We start from the raw sequence: 18,016 nt of genomic DNA, 5'->3' as shown, positions 1-18,016 counted from the left end.
TCAAATCTTTATAGATCATAGCAAACCAGTCCCCCTACTTATCAGGCACAGTTAGGAGAAATTTAGTCCTAGCTCTTCCGCACAGATCTCAGTAATATAAATTGTGCCAGCTTCCTTTTGCAGGATCGAATCATGGATAATTAATGTGTTGGTTTGGACATATTTGCCATGTAACAGTAGCAAGTCATTACTTAGTGCCTTGCAAACAACAATAGTTTGCAAATGTGGCAGGCGGGGTCACTGAGTTTGGAGGAGGGATCACAAAATGGTACACCCACCACTGGGTCTCTTTAAGTTAACAGCTGGATTACATGTGACTTTCACTAGCATTTTAACTCTCTGACACACTTCTGCCTTCCTTCCGTTCCCAGGTATGATTGTAATGAATAAAGACTTCCTCAGTGACAATGATGGGGCAAACCTGATTGTAACATTATATGTTGTTATTTTGTGGGTAGTAAGGCTGCTGGTGGGAATTGAAGGTGACTCTGTTCTACCTGTATATGGACAAAGGAAAAAGGAAAAAAGAATTTATTATATAATTTTGTTTGCTTCCATAGTTTTAATGTGAATCCTGCGCATATCGAAGACCTCAGGAAAACTGTGGTAAGTTACTGCTTAGTCAATACTCCACTTGATGTCTGAGAGTTGTTTTAAATAAAACAGGGTAAATTTTATTTAACCCTATTTAACCTATTTAACCCTATTTAAGTGTGTCATTGCGCTGTGGGTTAAACCACAGAGCCTAGGACTTGCCGATCAGAAGGTTGGCGGTTCGAATCCCCACGACAGGGTGAGCTCCCGTTGCTCGGTCCCTGCTCCTGCCAACCTAGCAGTTTGAAAGCACGTCAAAGTGCAAGTAGATAAATAGGTACTGCTCCGGCGGGAAAGTAAACGGTGTTTCCGTGCGCTGCTCTGGTTCGTCAGAAGTGGCTTAGTTATGCTGGCCATATGACCCGGAAGCTGTACGCCGGCTCCCTTGGCCAATAAAGCGAGATGAGTGCCACAACCCCAGAGTCAGTCATGACTGGACCTAATGGTCAGCGGTCCTTTTACCTTTACCTTTAAGTGTGTCATAAATATTTACTTTGTTGTATTATATATATAAACATAAGAATTACCTTACTGAATTAGGCCCAAGGGTGTTGCACGTCCAGCATTTTGCATCTAACTGTGTCTAGCCAGATGCTTCTAAGAAGCTCATAAGCAAGGCAGTCTTTCATTGTTGTTCACCCCAACACCTGATATTTGCGGGTCTACTGCCTCTGAACATATGGACTCAATTTAGCAACCACCATCAAAGCTAGTGTGGTAGTGAGTTTCAGTTAATTATATAAGAACATAACCCTGCTGGGTCATCAAAGTCCAGCATTCTGTTCTCCCAGTAGCAAATCAGATGCCTATAAGAAGCCCAGAAAAAGGACATTAGCGCAATAGCTAATGAGTCCCAGCAACTGGCATTCAAATACATACTGTCTCTTGGTTTGTCTTGCTCCATACAACCTTTCCAACTCTACATCTTTTTTTTTTTTTAATGCAGCTGCTAGAACGGAACACAATTTTCAAGTGCGATCACACCATAGATCTACATAAGTAGATTATGATAATGGCATATTTATTTATATTATATAAATGTTTTTGTCTGTCCTAAACTGGCTACCAATCAATGTAATGTGGTGATTTTTAGTTCTGTGGTTGTTATGAAGAATTCTAGCAAATGGAGCATCAATTTGCTGCACCAGCTAATTGAGACAACCAGAGCAGTCAGCATGCAGTACCATAATGGAGTTATGGTTAATAAATTAGCTGCAGCAATAGTCTTTATTCAGTCCGCTCAGTGGAATACACACTCTTAAGGAACAGATTTACTGGAAGACAATGAACTCAACTAGTCTTTCACAATTCCAAATCCTATGAATCTTTATGAGATGTTTTAGGAGGATTTAACAAAGTGAGTGTGCTAAGTTGATGAGTAAATATATCAAGATTGCTAATACAAATAACAAATGAACTCTCATGATGATTAAAAATGCTCACAAAGTAATCTGTTTTTGTTTGGAATATTCAACTGACCCTGAAAATTCAGGAGAATAGCTAATGTGGTGAGAATAAAAACAAAAGAAAACAAAAACCTTCCCATTACTTTAGAAATATACTAGTGCTCAAGCCTATACTATGAGTTAGGTAATATTTTTATTAAAAATGTTTTAACTTGTTTTGGGGTGCATTCTAGTGAAATTTAGTCATAACTTAAGTCCATAGGCATATCTTACATATATATATATATTTAATATCCAACATTAGTCACACACAATGTATACCCATTGAAATCAATTATTTAAAATGGGTCTACTCTGAGTATGACTAATATCACTCACTGAATTCATTTGTGGCTTACACTTAACTGCCAGTAGGTGTGTGTAGGATTGCAGCGTTAGAGATGGTTTTCAGTATATTGTCTGGAAAATGCTTAATTGGCTTCTATGTATTTTAATGATAACAGCCAACATTATGCAATAAATTGCTAGCGAATGAATTTTTTTTAAGAAAGCAATTAGTTTTCCTTAGAGAAATTAAAGGTGATAAAATAATCCAGTTTTGGACTTGTTCCTCTCTAGGAATGAACTAACCTTTGTTACTTGCAATGCTGATGCCCAGTTCATTTTGGGCAAAATACAGTCAGAGTATGTTTTTATATAGTAAGTTTGAAACACAACTATTGTAAAAATTCAAATGTTGTAAGATTATTCTGTAAGTAGTTTGAAGTAATTTAAATGACGTTCCTCCAAAGAATTATTTCTTTTATTCCCTTGGAAGTGGTGTTTGGTAATTAAGTTTATATGCCTTGTGCTCTGGTGATGCCAACACCTGTCTTTGAATGAACAGTGTTTAAACAGGAGCAATAGCCAGTTGAAAGGGCAGCAAGAGCTCTTTAAAGCCTAATTAGGAACTGAAAGGGAGATGAAGCAAGTAGGACAAGAGATGAGAAAGTGGTTTAGATGATATTCCCAAAGCAAAGTTCCTCATTAGAACAATAAACAGATGATCAAAGTATGCCAAGTTGTCATTTTATCTCTCCGTTTCCCAGCAGTTGTGACTATCAGTTTGTACCCAAATAATATTTGGTTATCAAGGCTTTCTTAACATGTTTACACATTTGAAATCTTACCCTTTTCCTTGCTCTTTCCTGAATGATAGGTATCATAGTCTGTGGGATTCTTTGTTGTTGTTGTTGTTTTGGAAGTTACAGCAGAATATTTATTTTCCAGCAAGAGTTGTCCTCAGTCGTTGAACAAATGTTTTCATTTTACTTGAAGTACTAAAATTGTAGTTTTCAATAGCTATGGCACTTGTATGCATATGACCATTTTACTTGAAATAATCATATGGTCTGTTTTATAAATGAACATCTTAAAGATACATCACACAGAACCATCTGGGATATATTATATAATTAAAAACTATATGACTGCTACTAGCTTTTTTGTAGGTTAGAAGTACGTCAGATTTTCTTACTTTCGTTTACAAACATGGTTTTAGTTTTAGTTTGTGTACATACACACAAACATTTTTGATTATCCAAACCCTTCATTTGTATCGCAGAGATAAAATAACTATACATGAATATACTGAATTGGCTTTGAATTCAAATCCTTAAGACAAAAACTTACCACATTGTAAGGTTCTCTTAAACACATTAATCTACAAAATATTACCTCAAGATGTAAATATTCTTAATTGTGGTAATTGATAAAGGAAAGTTGGTTGAAGTGTAAACCAGTCAAAAATTCTTCTGTTTACAGTTATTATCAAGAGCTCAAAAATTTAACAGTTGACTGATGTTTTAACTTGTAACATTTATATTGGCTCACTAGCTTGCCTTTTCTAATCAGCTATATTTTACACACTAATTTTATATTTTTTAAAATACTTCCATTCTGCACTATTATCCAAGTTATTATCAAGGTCTGGGGAAATTTGGGGTGGAGAGAATGTTTGCTTTTTCCAGGGATCTACCCCCACAATTTTTAGCACAGCCTCTGACATTTCATTATTCTTACTTCTAAGGCTGCAGTGCTAAGCCCCACTAAACTGAGTGAGTCTGAATAAACATCCATAGAATCACACTGAAAATATAATAAATTTATCAGATTTTACAATTGTATATGTTGAGTTATGAATTATGTGTGTCATCATAGTGTGAAACATATAGATTTGATAGGGATGCAAGCACTGCATATATTTCAATTTCCCCCTAAAAAAATTTCCCCCACCCACAGCTTCACTACATGCTTACCTGGGGGTAAGTTCCTGAACTCAGAGGAGAATCATTCCCAGTAGACATGTATAGGATTGGACTGTAAATCAATTAAATTTGCCCATCAGTGTTGTGAGTTTCTCATTTTATTTTGTAGGCTAGCTCAAAATTCTGTATGCAACATCAGCAGCCCTGTAGGTCAGTTTAAATAGGTCTTCCTTTCCAGCTAACTGCTGTCTCATAATTGTAGTATATTTCTTACTTTGTTCAAACGTTACAGCACACATTAAGCAGTCTGGAAAAAGAACATAAGCAGCCTGATCCATAAACTATTTAGTCCCATTGAAATCTGCTTAAATCCAAGTGCTCTGATTTTTGTATCACAGACACAGGAGGACTAGAATGGGTAATTAGACAAACAAGGCTTAAGAAGCTACATAAATCCTTGGCTGCATTCCTAAAGGTTGAGTTGTGAAAGAAAGGCAGTTCAAACAGTAGTTTTTGGATATGCCTTGGTTTACACAATTCCGTTCTCCACATTCCCATGGTAGACGAGGCTTGGCATGTAAAGTGGCAGAGAGGAGCTACCAAAAGAAAGGAAAAATGGAGCACAGAGGAATGTGTTCTCTCTCTCTTCCACACATAGGATTAGGGCAAGGGGTCAGATTTAAAGAGGCCAATAGATAAATATATTGGGGTGAGATATTGGGGTTAGCTGGGACTCAGAAGGTTCAGCAAGCTTTCAACTAAACAGGGATTTTTCAGTTGTCAGTTCTTCATTGGCCATCCATCTGCCAAAGTGCTTGGGATGCAACTACGGAATCTGGCAAATTTTTGTAGAACCGTTGTCCAGTCTGACAGTGCTGATGAGTCTGGCTGTTATGCTTTTAAATAAAAAACCCTATTTTGTAATATAATATAATATTTACTAATATAACTGCTTTCAAAAGGCAGCAGTATTTTTGTACATATTTGTGATTTGATGACTTGCAACTTCAAATGATGACTTGCACTTGTGAAATGGTCATCGCAGACAAATCACCGTACCAGACATAACCACAAATACAATACTTCTCAAAGGAGACAGTTCACTCACTGAGCCACAGGTTTTTGAGCAGTCAGTGGTATGTGCATATGTGAATTATCCATAACTTGCTATTTAAATATAGAAAGTGATAGATGCAGACAAGTCTTAAAATAGAGCCTGGATTCATTAAAAAGCAAGAGTGCAAAAGAATTATCTCACTGTTGGGAAGCAACCAAGAAATGTTTTTGAACCACATCTATTATCCATTTTAATCGTTTTGGATTCTTTTCAAATATAGACTGGTTCCCTTGCAGCATCTTCTGCCAGGAAAGTGGGAAATGTTCCAGAGAAATGTTCACTTAATAATGCTGTACTGTGGGTCCCAGATGGAGGCCTGTTTCCCTTAGATCTCAATTACAATCTGCTCCTGCTTTTGCTACAGACCAACAGTGAGAGCTTGAAAAGTTGGTGTACTATAAAATCCTCAGTATTTATATTTTGCTGCAACTTCTCTTTCCTTTCTTACTGAAGTGCTGCCAGAATTAATCAGCAAAATCATTCCGATGGTTGCAATATTCTCCTGGGACTGTGATTGCTTAATGAATTAGACTATATGTAAGCAAATGCTCACAAATCAGAAATGATCTTGTTTGAGACTGACTTCATTATATAACATAATCGTTGTTAGAAAAAGGAGAATTGTCAACCAGTGGTTCAACCCATGTTTTCCTGTGTAATGGCGAACTGACTGAAAAACAGTACAGGGGGTGCTGGCACAGGTGGTGTTGTCAGTTGTTGTCCTGGCTATCAGAGCCTATTCCAATTAAACCACATAAAAATACACTGGGCAAACACTTGAAATAACTTACATGTAGTTTTCATGCTAGCATGGGTTACAAAGCTTGTACTACACACAGTGGGAGATCCCTGTAGTGAATATTCTCAGATGATCTGACCACCCAGTAGAAATATTTCCAGTGGCTCCACATGGTAGGTGTAGCCTAAGAATCAAGTCCTTAGTCCATATCAGTCCATTTGGTGCAAAGAATATGTACTTTAGTGAGACAGTATTCCTATATTCTGGTGCTCTTTCAGCATTTCTTTGTATAATGATTCGTAAGGTATTAAGAATCTGGGATTCTGTTACAGCAATCTGCTCACTAATTCATGAAGTTTGTGACCCACTGGGTGTTATCCTCCTGTTCCATGAAGATGAGAGTTACACAGCATCAGTGCCTGATGTATTACAGTCCAGTATTTAATGACTGGGTGGAGGAGTCAGGTTAGACAAGATTTGACTATACTTTTCACATCTTTTAAAGAATTTGGCATATTACAGTTTTAAGCCAGCATGAATTTTTGAGCATTGTAAAAATGCATTTACAAGGTATACATAGACTTGATGAATCATCTAGCTGTGCATTAGCTGAACCAGATAAACAGCTTGTTCAAGGTACCACAGCTGCTTTTCTCTGCTCTTCTTTATGTAAATAGGCTGTTATTGTGCTAGTCAGATAGTATGTCAAAGGGGGAAGGAGTTGCTATATGTGGTTTCCGATTCACATCCTCTCTTCTAGTACTAGTACTGGTATTAATGTGATGTTTGAAGTTCTGTAATGTCCCCCCTCAAAAAAACCCCACCTCTCTTTATTCTAGGATGCAAATCCTTTTGATGCTGCTGCAGGGTATCGTAACCTTACACACGAAGAGGTCTTACAAGAATTAGTGAAACATAAAGAACAGCTGAAGAAGAAGGACACCCATATTCGTGAACTTGAGGACTATATTGACAATCTTCTTGTGCGAGTAATGGAAGAAACTCCTAGTATTCTCCGAGTGCCATATGAACCTTCTCGGCGAGCTGGCAAATTTTCAAAAAGCTAAGCCAGTGCCAACACCCGATGGTATTTCTTCAATAAGGTGGACTGCTTATTTCAGTGTTTTGATATCTTTGCTTCCCTTTTTAATTCTTTACATCCTGAGAGAGTTTTACTCCAAATACTGATTAGTATTGTCAAAACTGGCAACCCACACGAGCTGCATAGCGCTTTTTGGAAAATTAAGATTTAAATTCCATTTGCTATGAAACATTCCTCTTAACATTTACATGCAGGCGTCTTTTGTTTTGTTTTTAAATTTTGTAGTAACTTGTATACCACTATGAGCTATACAATCCCAGACACATACTTGAATATTTATTTTGCACTTCACTCAGTCTCTTTGATGTTACAGCATGCTGTCTATGTGTATGCGCACAAGCGGGATGTGTTTTGCAGCTCTAAACACGAAGGAAAATCCGAAGATGTGAGATTTTATTGTTAGCATTTTATGACCAGGAATCACCAGTAGAGATTTATCAGTGAGGAAGTGTCATGTGTTTTTACATAAGGATGCTGACAGCAGTGGTTCCTGAATGGAATGTATTTGAAGCATTTGTGCCCAATAAGAGTCAGGGGCTTTTGAAATGGCAAGTAGCAATTTATTAAAATTGGTATGGATACTAAATATGAGGATATGGCATGCAAATATGCATTAAGTAAAGAAAGCATAGGAAAGTGATGAATGAATACCTCATTTTCTGAAAGTTTCTATGAATTATGGGCGATAATGCTGATGGACACATCAGCATTTACATCTTTCCTTGGCTTTTGCCAAATTTGGGAAATGAAAATTGTGTGCTCGCTTGTGTTTCCCAATCTAGGAGAGTGCTTTTTAAAATGGGGAGTTGTTGTTCTTTTCTTAAGTACTATATTCTGTGTCCAAATCAAATATTGACATTCACTTAAGAGTGACAGATGTATTTGGTTAAGCATGTCTCTTGACTAGGTGACATTTGTGTATAGTGTTGTGTGCCTGTTGCAAAGTAGCAAAATGCAATTCTAATGGGAAGCACTGCCATGAAGAGAAAGATAGTTTGCTATACAAGTAATAAAAACTTTGCATTGTTTTAATTTGCTTTATACAAAACCTTAAACAGAATGTTTGCTAACATGAAGTGAAATATAGGTTTAAACATAAGGTACATGAAGTGTTAAGAAGAAGGTTTCTTTTTCTTTTGAGATTTTCATTTTTCTTGCTTGTAATCTACATTTCTCAAGCATAGACGTAAAGAGGGTTTCCCCCTCCTTTTAGACTGATAAAGAATACTAATTGAAATAGCTCTAATTTTTTGTTGTTACCAGGTCAAGAACCTTTCCTTAATCAAAACATTCTTCTAACTAAAATAATAGGGCAGAGCTGTCCTCAGAAGATGATGGAAAGGGGAGTGTTTCTAATATTGAATATCCTCAGCCACATTAAGCAGAATATTGTGCCATGGACAGATTCATTTCCACTTTCCTATAGCAATTTTGTCATTCCTAATACATGAGTAACTCTAAATGTTGGTACTGTGTCTTAGAAGAACATGAAGATCTTTCTCTGTAAATCTGTGTACTTTCACTTTAGATGAATACCAAAGGATACATATTCTAAGCTATTTTTGTGTTTTAAGGTTAACTACTGTGTTTGAAACAGATGCTTTACCATCATCATTTATACCAGAATGTATTTTAAAATTCCATTGCTCACTTAAAGCTTGCAGATCCAAAGTACCATACTTAATGACTACCATCCATGATACTGGAAATTACAGGGCCACTGATGTTTAACTTGAACTTCCATTATATCCCAGTTCATTATGTGTCCTCAATGAGCATTCCTCAGCTACAACAGAAGAGTATAAACCACAGAATTCTGAACTCATGTTAATTATTAACTCTTTTATTTTCAATCACCTTTCGAATTACTTCTGTTAGACATCTTAATGTGAAAGATCAAACTGTTTGACTATAGAGCTTTTCTCATACACAGAGTTAACAAGAACTTTAGTTAACATTTTGTGAAGGGTTGTTGTGTGCTTTCAATCTGATCTATAAGTGAATTCAAGCACCTTTGTATTTCCAATATTTAAGTGCAAATATCAGAAACAATGGCAAATACATTCGTAAAATTATTATAGTTAAAGCAGAAAAATACAGTGTTTCTAAGCAACAAAACCTCTTCATAATTTGTGACAAAAAGTGACTACTGGAAATATAACTTTGAATACTGATCCATATTCTCTGAGCAATTCTGAGCTACACTGTCACAGAAATCATAGGGTAGGCACAGGACTGTCCTGTACAAATATATGCTTCTAGAAGCAATGACCAAGGTTCAGCTATAAGCAGAAATTAGGAGAGGCTGCTTATGAAAGGAGGGTGGTTGTTCCTGTACCACCTTGGCAATTCGCAAGGCAACTCTGGCCTGAGAATAACTTTGGTGAGAGCACACTCCAGTATTTGTATGTCTTCAGATTCTATGTTTCTATTTAAACTATATACAATATTCATTTTATAACAAAACACTGCCCCCCAATATTTTTTTTATTTACCTGTAGCATTAAGCAATTTCTGCTGAGTTGTTTTAGGAGCTTCAAAACCCACCCTTTCATGCCACGTACAGTTCATCACCAAGATGGACAGTATTGGGAATGCCCACATTTTTACCATCCTTCTATTCTCTGTCTTGTGAAAAATTAGCATGAAGGGCTTTTTGGCTTTATTTCAATCGTACTTTATTCCTTTTCAAATTGCACCGCCTAAGAGCAGAATGGCTAGCATTTCTTGTAAAGTATATGAAGGCCATTCTTAGGGTTGTAGCTATCAAGTGAAAAGTTACTACCAGAAAGAATGTTTAGTGTTATATTACTTTTCACTGCTGTATTTTAAATGTTTATGTTGAACTTGATTGCCACTTTCCAATGAATGTAGATGATGCTTAGCTACATCTATTGTTGTTTGCTGTAAATCAAGGGCTAGTTGTAATGTTCCAGTTGTTAAAACCTTGCCTTGTATTTGAGCGCTTTATGAATGGGGTCATATCCTCAATTAAGCATTTTAACGAACCGTTATTCCCACCTCCCACCCCAAGCTCTTCGTTCAATTAAAAAGGAAACGTATGTCTTAAAATATATTTACTGCTGCAGTGGAACATTATTTACAACTATATATTTTTTAAAAATGTAACTTAGGCTAAGGGTTTCCCCACAAGCTGAGCTCCGTGCGTCCTTAAAAGCTGAAGAAGTGGAAGAATTGAAAATGTATGTATCTTAAAATATGTTTGTTGTGTGTCAAAATTCTTTGCTCCCAAGCAACTAACGAAGGATTACAGCACTGATAGATGAACAAGTCTGTTGTGGGTTCTATTTGTTAAAATATTTTTCTCCCAGGCGTTCTAAGGGCTGAGCAGGAGAAGCAGGTTGTGCAGCAGTATGACTTGCATTCTGACATCCCCATTTATGCGTGTCCAAATTGACTCTAAATCTAGGTACCATTACCAGCAGTATTATGCAACAGTTACAGCACTTTAACCGATTGACTTCTTTGGTGAAGATTCTCAGATTGATATCTATCAATTAAGGTACCTCTGCCAGCAGCATTGTTGGCCATCACTTAGTCCTGTAGAATATAGGCCTCTTCAGTTGTTACCTGCTATCGGGAGCTCAGCTGTGACATCTGCAGCAGAGAACCTTCTTTATTCATGGCGGCTCCTCGTGTGACTTTACAAACTGTTCTTCCAGGGCTTACAGTACAGATAAATTTGTGTGCAGCAATGGGGTGGGACCACATGCATATCCCCACAGCCATTTGTACATGTCCCTTTTCACATGAGTTATGTCTGAAGAGCATTTCTATGTTACGGGAATCTGCAGCAAATACAGCACATTCTATTCTGAATTGGTTGCAACTGTATTTAGTACGATAAGATGCTGTACTAGAGACTTACAACAACTATACAAAAGATATGCGCATGTCTTGGATAAAAGAGGGTTCCTTTGTTTTTGTGCAATGACTAATCATTTGTACGCATTTTCCCCTTCCAAAATTAAAAGTCACATCTTATGTGACACCTGTATATATAGAACGATGAAATGCATGAACTATCATTTTGATTGCTTTTGTAAACTTGAACATGTTTTATTTGATCAAAATTGTAATCTTAATTTTAGAGATTCACTCCAGTTATTGTTGCATGTCAGACATCAATAAAATGCTACTGTGCACTCCATAACCACAGCCATTTGTCTATTCATTCTAAAATATTCAGTTTAGCAAGGATTTAAAATCCACTTCAAGGTGTGTAATATATTGTGAAAAATTAACTAACACAAGTTTGATGATCAGTGATGCAAATGGGTGGCATAAATTGTCTGGGAATTTTGAGAGTGATACTTGTACAGTGGTACTTTGGTTTAAGAACAGCTTAGTTTATGAATAACTTGGATTAAGAAAGCTGCAAACCCGGAAGTAGGTGTTTTGGTTTGTGAACTTTGCCTTGGAATAAGCACATGTTTCACTTCTTGAGTGTGTTCCATTAGTAAATTGAGTCCCCTGCTGGTATGGGAAAGCACACCTTGGTTTAAGAACACTTTGGTTTAAGAACGGACTTCTGGAACAGATTAAGTTCGTAAACCAAGGTACCACTGTACTTAGCTTCTCAATCATAAACATTAAAAATAGATAAAAGCAGCAATTTTGTAAGAAAATAAAAAGAGTAGTCATGAAGTAAGCAAGTTGCTTCAGTTAATTTTAAGCAGTAGATCTTCTGTTGTTCCTTGCAGTGTGTGTTTCAGTTGCATTAATAATGTGATGGATGTGGTAAGTTCAACTGTAGCCTACACCAGCCCTGAATTTTCTGGTGTCATGTTTTCAAAAAAAAAGACATTTGCTGTGGTCTAAACCACTGAGCCTCTTGGGCTTGCCAATCAGAAGGTTGGCGGTTCGAATCCCCAGGTCAGGGTGAGTTCCCATTGTTCTATCCCAGCCCCTGCCAACCTAACAGTTTGAAAGCATACCAGTGCAAGTAGATAAATAGATACCACTGTGGAGGGAAGGTAAATGCCGTTTCCGCACACTCTGGTTTCCATCATGATATCCCGTTGCGCCAGAAGCAGTTTAGTCATGCTGGCCACATGACCTGGAAAGCTGTCTCGGACAAACGCCAGCTCCCCTGGAGTGAAAGCAAGATGAGCTCCGCAACCCCATAGTCACCTTTGACTGGACTTAACCGTCCAGAGGTCTTTTACCTTTATATTCCTGGAGAGTTGCCCATGTTAGTGTCCTCCAGCAAAGAAAAAGTATTCTGGCATCTTAAAGGCAAACACATTTATTTACAGCATATGTTTTCATTCGCATTCGGGGTGAAGGAATTGTAAACCAGGAAGTTAGAAAGGAAACTTAGTGCAGAAAAGTACGGATAGTGTCAACGCAGACTGTTTTTCTGAATTATCTGGGCAGTAGAATTATCAACCCAGGTAGGAGATATGGGTTGCTGGCCCCAGCATCCCCTCACACCCACCCCACCTTGACTTTCTTATGCAAAGGGAACATAATTCACTTGAACATGGGCAGAATTCACTTGAACATGGGCAGAATAATAATAGTAGAACCTTTTGTGATCAGAAGCCTTGATAAAGCAGGTTCCCCAATCACTTGGAGGCTTCTTGCATTCAAGCAAACATGCACAGGAGCCCCCTTCAGACTTAATCTGTTCAACACAAGAAGGTTTGGTCCACAAGGTGGTATCCAGTGCTCCCATTCTGCCCAGAATTCTGCTAATGGAATTTCCCCCACCTCTGATCCCTATGTGCCCTCAAAATCAGCTTTAGGGGTGGGTTGGGGCACCTTCTGGAGAAGATTTTGGGAGGGGGGAAATGGGAATGTAGTTACACCTGTGGCTGATGTTAAAGCCTAGGAAGACTTGTACATTTGCAAGCATTCCTTTAGAGAACCTGGTTCAAAACAGGATAGTAACCTGTGCTTTAAATTGTGCTTGGAAATGCACCTGCTTCCCATGTAGCCAGTGTAGATAATCATGAGCAGGATTGTACCCAACTGCTCATCCTCCATGCCTAAATCTGTGTTGTCGTCTTCTTTTTTTTAATCCTGCCTGGAAATTTCAGTTGAAAAAGTGGCTCAAGAAAAATGTTTTTGCTCATTCATTATTAAATTGGTGCCCCACTTTTCTTTCCAAAGGAGCTCGGGACAGCAAAAACACAGATGATAAAATAAATCATCTAAGAAATAAAACCACAATAAAAACAGGACCAACTACAAATAGAATGAAGGCCCGTGTTCCCATTGAATGTTAAGGTAATTGACGGCTTAGCGTAAGTGCACTGGCTCACGGGAAGAGGGTTGCTGCTGGGTGACTCCTCCCCAGTCCTCCTATTTTGTAGCTCAGCACAGATTGTGTTACAGATTGTGGTTAAGGAGACAGCTTAAGGGTTAAGGAGACCCCGTTCGGACAACACCCTGAAACAAATCTTAAATATAGTTCAGCTCAGTTGTGGGGTGAGAGGAAGAGATCTGTGTGGAGCTCTGATTTCCAGTGCAAGACAATGACAAATGTTAGGAAGTTTAGCAGATGGGTTAGTAACTAAGGGGTTGTCTGTAAGACATATGTCAGGGGCAAATGTATTGCTTCAGCCTGCTGTCGCCTCCATTTTCTAGGTCTCTAGGACACTTTTATAAATCTTTAGGGATTAAACTAACCAATATCAGCAGGGAACGTCTTAAGAAATCTGGTGTCACAGGCTGACTGTGGCAGACCAGATTGCTTCTATTGTTGCCCTGCGTAGGTGCCTGTCGCTTGGTGCCAATAGCTTTAACAAGGAAAAACACTGCAATGTGTCATGTCACCTCCTCCTCTAAATGATTCATGCAGGCCTTGTTAAGGTGATGTGGGCCTCATTCTCAGATATCTGCGGTTTCCATTAGGAATTCCTTGAAAATTGACTCCCCAGGACACCTTTAGAGGTAACTTCAAAGGGTCTCATTAATGAATATCATGCCATTTATACAAGAGAGTGAACAATAGCATTAGAAAAACCTGTGTTCTCCTTGCTCTTTGGTTAAGTCAATGTATTAGCTCCATAGCAAGATAGAAAAGACAAAGCAGAAATCTGCTTTAACCAGATGTGGAGCTGATCAGTTATCAGTCCTGCTATTCTGTGGTGGTGAGATTTTACCATTAAAACAGCACAATTAACAAGCAGCTAGTTATTAAAATTCACCTAGAGAGCATAGTTTGTGTGTGTGTGTGTGTGTGTGAGAGAGAGAGAGAGAGAGCATGCCTGAATACTTTCAAAATAGTTTGTGAACAAGATCATGCATAATTTCATTCCTAATTCTTCCGAAATACAATTTGTTAGAAACTTTTTTGCTCCAACAAGGAGTACATAAAGTGATGAACAGGCATATCAACAAGCAGGAAAAGCCTTTGCAAATCTTCTCTTTAAAAGCCTTCACATTAGAAGAACATATTTCTTGCGCATAGCTTGGAAAACAAGGATGGTCCTTCCAGATCAGACCAAAGGTCCAGCTAGTTTAGTATTCTGTTTCCTGTAGGTAGGGTTGCCATATTTTGAACAGCAAAAAAGAGGGCACATTTGCCAACTTCTACTTTTAACTATGGATCGCTTTGCCAACTCTACCCATGAAAAAGAGGACGTGTCCTGGAAAAAGAGGACATATGGCAACTCTACACAGTGTCCAAAAGAGGCAGTCCGTAAGTGAAGCATGAAGATAACAGCCCTTTCCTGCTGCTCCCCAGAAGCCAAGTTGAGGGGCAAATATCCCATTTTCCTTAGGCTGCTTCCCCTATTTAAATTGCCCATGTTGTGTGTGTCATTAATATGCCACAGTTTATAGTGCCTAGAGCAGTAGCAGCCATGATGTAAACTGAAAAATGAATGGGTAGACACCCAAACCAGTGCTCTAATTAATATGCCCCATGGCTGATATTTTACGGAGAATTAAGGACATTGCAAGAGCTTATCACAGATCTCCCATGGCTCATGTAGCTTGGATCTTGGATTTGTTTTGCCAGCCAAACGTTTCACTGTATTGCAGATCTAATGTTACCAACAAACTAATGCCACTTTGCCAGAGCGTCTCCATGCAAGGAATGGGGCAGGCTCCTGTCCAGGAAAGGGCTAAGTCTTAAAACATGACATTAAAGAAAGGCTGCTCATTGTTCCTTGTAACATTTGGTTCTGCCCAGACGCAGGGCCTCTGTTAGACACCTGGTGCAAATAGGCTGAAAGAAAACTGCAAACTTGGAGCTATCCCAAAACCTAGGGTTAATTAGAATGTCACCCTTCTTGATGGTTTTATCTACGTTATTACATAAAAACCTCAACCATAAGCAATAGAATGTTTATTTTATATATCTAGACACACACATGCATAATATATTACTTCAGCTTCCATGTTTAGGAGGCGTCAAAAAGTATTTCAGTTTCAGTTAGATATGGATTTTAGGACTACAGTTTGGTAAATTTCAATCTATCTGGATTATTAGTATGGTAGACAGAAGGATGGTTTTCATGAAGACAGAAGTACAGTACCGACTGTGTTGAGACATGTTTTTCTACATTGATAAACAAAACTACTGAACATCACGTTCAACCAAATAAAAAAGCTATCTGTTCCGCTGAAGAATTCATACAATGCTCAGGGCAAGTTACAGCTGGCTTAAAGAGCAAAATCTTTTCTAGTTAAATGACTTATAAAACCATTACATCAATGAAGCTTTTCAGCAAATTTATTCAATTAAAGGGGATTTGTGCCATTTCAACAGTTAATGGATTATAACACACAAATTCTTGCAATTTCAAATTTTTAGAGAATCCAAGGCATGGTTTTAGACACACACACACTGCTTTCAGCTCATAGTGTGGTGGAAGATAGAACAGAAGAAGCAGGAGTCCAGCTAAAATGGCCAGTGCTTAGATCATTTTTATTAGGTGATATCCTGTGCAGCAGCAACACCAAAAGTACAAGAATGCAAGTTGAAAAGAGAGTGATCGTACCAATAGATGTGGCCACTCCTACAGAGTCCCAAACAATGTTATCAACAAGAAACAATCAAAAGAGTCATCCTGGCTCCATTCCATATTAGCTACATACTGAAGGCCCCAATCAACAGATGACAACTATGGTTATGCCATGCCAATGCTGCCTAATTGTGTCTTCCACCCATAAGAGGCAAGCACACTACCAAGAAAAAGTCTACAGTTCTGCCTCCACTACAGATTGCTAGGAGCTGTGGTCAGTAGGAGCTAAGCCAGTGTGGATGAGTTCTTAAAAGTGTCTCCAGCCAGCCATGAAGCTCACTCAGTGACCTTAGACCAGCTATCTTTTCTCAATTACCTACATCACAGGCTTCCCATAGGATAAGACGTGTCATGGGAGAACAACGCATGCCACTTTTAACTCCTTGGAGAAAAGGCGAGATAGAAATGTAATTAACTAAGAACACCATGGCTAGGAGAGCAGCAACTACATTTACAAGCACCACAATGACCCCAGACAGTGATAAAATCCTTCAGCAACACAAATGCAGCCATCCTTTTGCCAGTGAAAACTCTAAGGTCATATAGAGATGGTCTTCAATTCCAATCATGCAGTTGACATGAGGCATGCTTGGAGAACCCAAGGACTCTCCAGGAATGAATTTTACATTTTGCCTTGGGATGAGAAGCTTTGCTGTAGGATGCTATGTGAGAAAAACCAATTCGTCTTTTTAGTGAGGAAGAGAGAAGTGTGAAATATACAATGGAAAATGGAAGGTGCAACAAGAAGATCAAGGAAGATACCTCCTGGAGCTGAAGCAGGAAAGAGAGTCAAGGCCCATGCTAGGGAGAGAAAAGAAAATTCAGGCTCCACAAGGTAAACTTAACACGTGGAGGTATTTTTAACAGGTTGCATCCCTCTCTAATAAGGATAGCTATTTTTCTTTCTTAAATTTATGCTGATATGGTAAGTAGGTCCCTGTGCAATCTGCTTCTTCCCATTGAACATAGTTAACAAAGGTGCAGGACTCCCGTCAACTTAAAGGTTTGATGTCATAATGGCATTGCTAAAACATGATAACCTTATTATTCCACTCTTATGCTGGCATAAGAAATGTATGTCCTGGGCAATTTTGGAGGAAGGTGAGTGCTATAAATTTAATAAATAATAATAGCAACCCTATCATTGTCCACCCAATGAAATGCAAGAAGGTTACACATTAGCACTTCACATAAAAGGCAAATGATGTTTACAAATGTTTTTGGGGAGAAGCAACTGGTAAAACGTATGACGCAGACCAGTCGTGATATATACAAGCCTCATCGTGCTCATTGATAGAAGGACCTCTAAATATGAGAGATTTGTAGGGAAAATCGATGTGTCTGAAAGCGACATGTATCCTTGATTAGAAAGTCAAAACCATAGTAAATCTCACCAACCATTCTGAGATAATGCTCTCTCTTCGCTGGATTTCTTTATATATATAAAGAGCTTACTCTGTGTGAAGGCAAACCTGTTGATCTTAATCTTTCAAGTTCCACATTACATTTGTAGATGTTTCATTAAGTTCCATGCCAGCTTTTGCCGGGTAAAGTGGATGCTGAAATAAAGAGGGATGGATTTCAAACGACGTAGCTTCACAGGCACCGACAATTGTCTAACTGTTTTCTCTTCAGCAATGCCCTTAACGAAAACAAAACAAAAAACAGCTTTTGAAACTTCCCATGACCACATAATAAGAAGAAAATAGGGATGGTATAGAATTAATAAAACAATAGACAAACCTACATCTACCAAAATTCTACTTGTGCTTTATATTTTCATAGTTATTGATGAGAATTTTGCATAACA

The 18,016-nt window shown here is 38.1% G+C and overlaps 1 protein-coding gene and 1 long non-coding RNA gene across 2 annotated transcripts in view; one reads left to right on the top strand and one right to left on the bottom strand.

Annotated features, from left to right (window-relative positions):
* The window catches only part of RAB11FIP2 (RAB11 family interacting protein 2), a 32,910-nt gene extending 21,532 nt beyond the window's left edge, over window positions 1-11,378 (top strand). Inside the window, exons 4-5 of the mRNA XM_083441167.1 lie at window positions 561-606; window positions 6,942-11,378. Of these exons, the coding sequence (XP_083297293.1) occupies window positions 561-606; window positions 6,942-7,169 (274 nt within the window). The 3' untranslated portion in view covers window positions 7,170-11,378. The remainder of the gene's footprint in view (window positions 1-560; window positions 607-6,941) is intronic.
* On the bottom strand, window positions 9,267-16,305 carry LOC310677948. The gene is made up of 2 exons (XR_014511530.1): window positions 11,792-16,305; window positions 9,267-11,538 (listed from the first exon to the last, which is right to left on the bottom strand). It is a non-coding gene; the product is annotated as an uncharacterized lncRNA (long non-coding RNA).
* Between the last annotated feature and the right edge of the window lie 1,711 nt (window positions 16,306-18,016).

This window comes from Podarcis tiliguerta (assembly GCF_965153285.1).
Source record: "Podarcis tiliguerta genome assembly, chromosome: 5".
NCBI lineage: Eukaryota > Metazoa > Chordata > Lepidosauria > Squamata > Lacertidae > Podarcis > Podarcis tiliguerta.
This window is presented reverse-complemented; position numbering and strand designations above follow the sequence as displayed.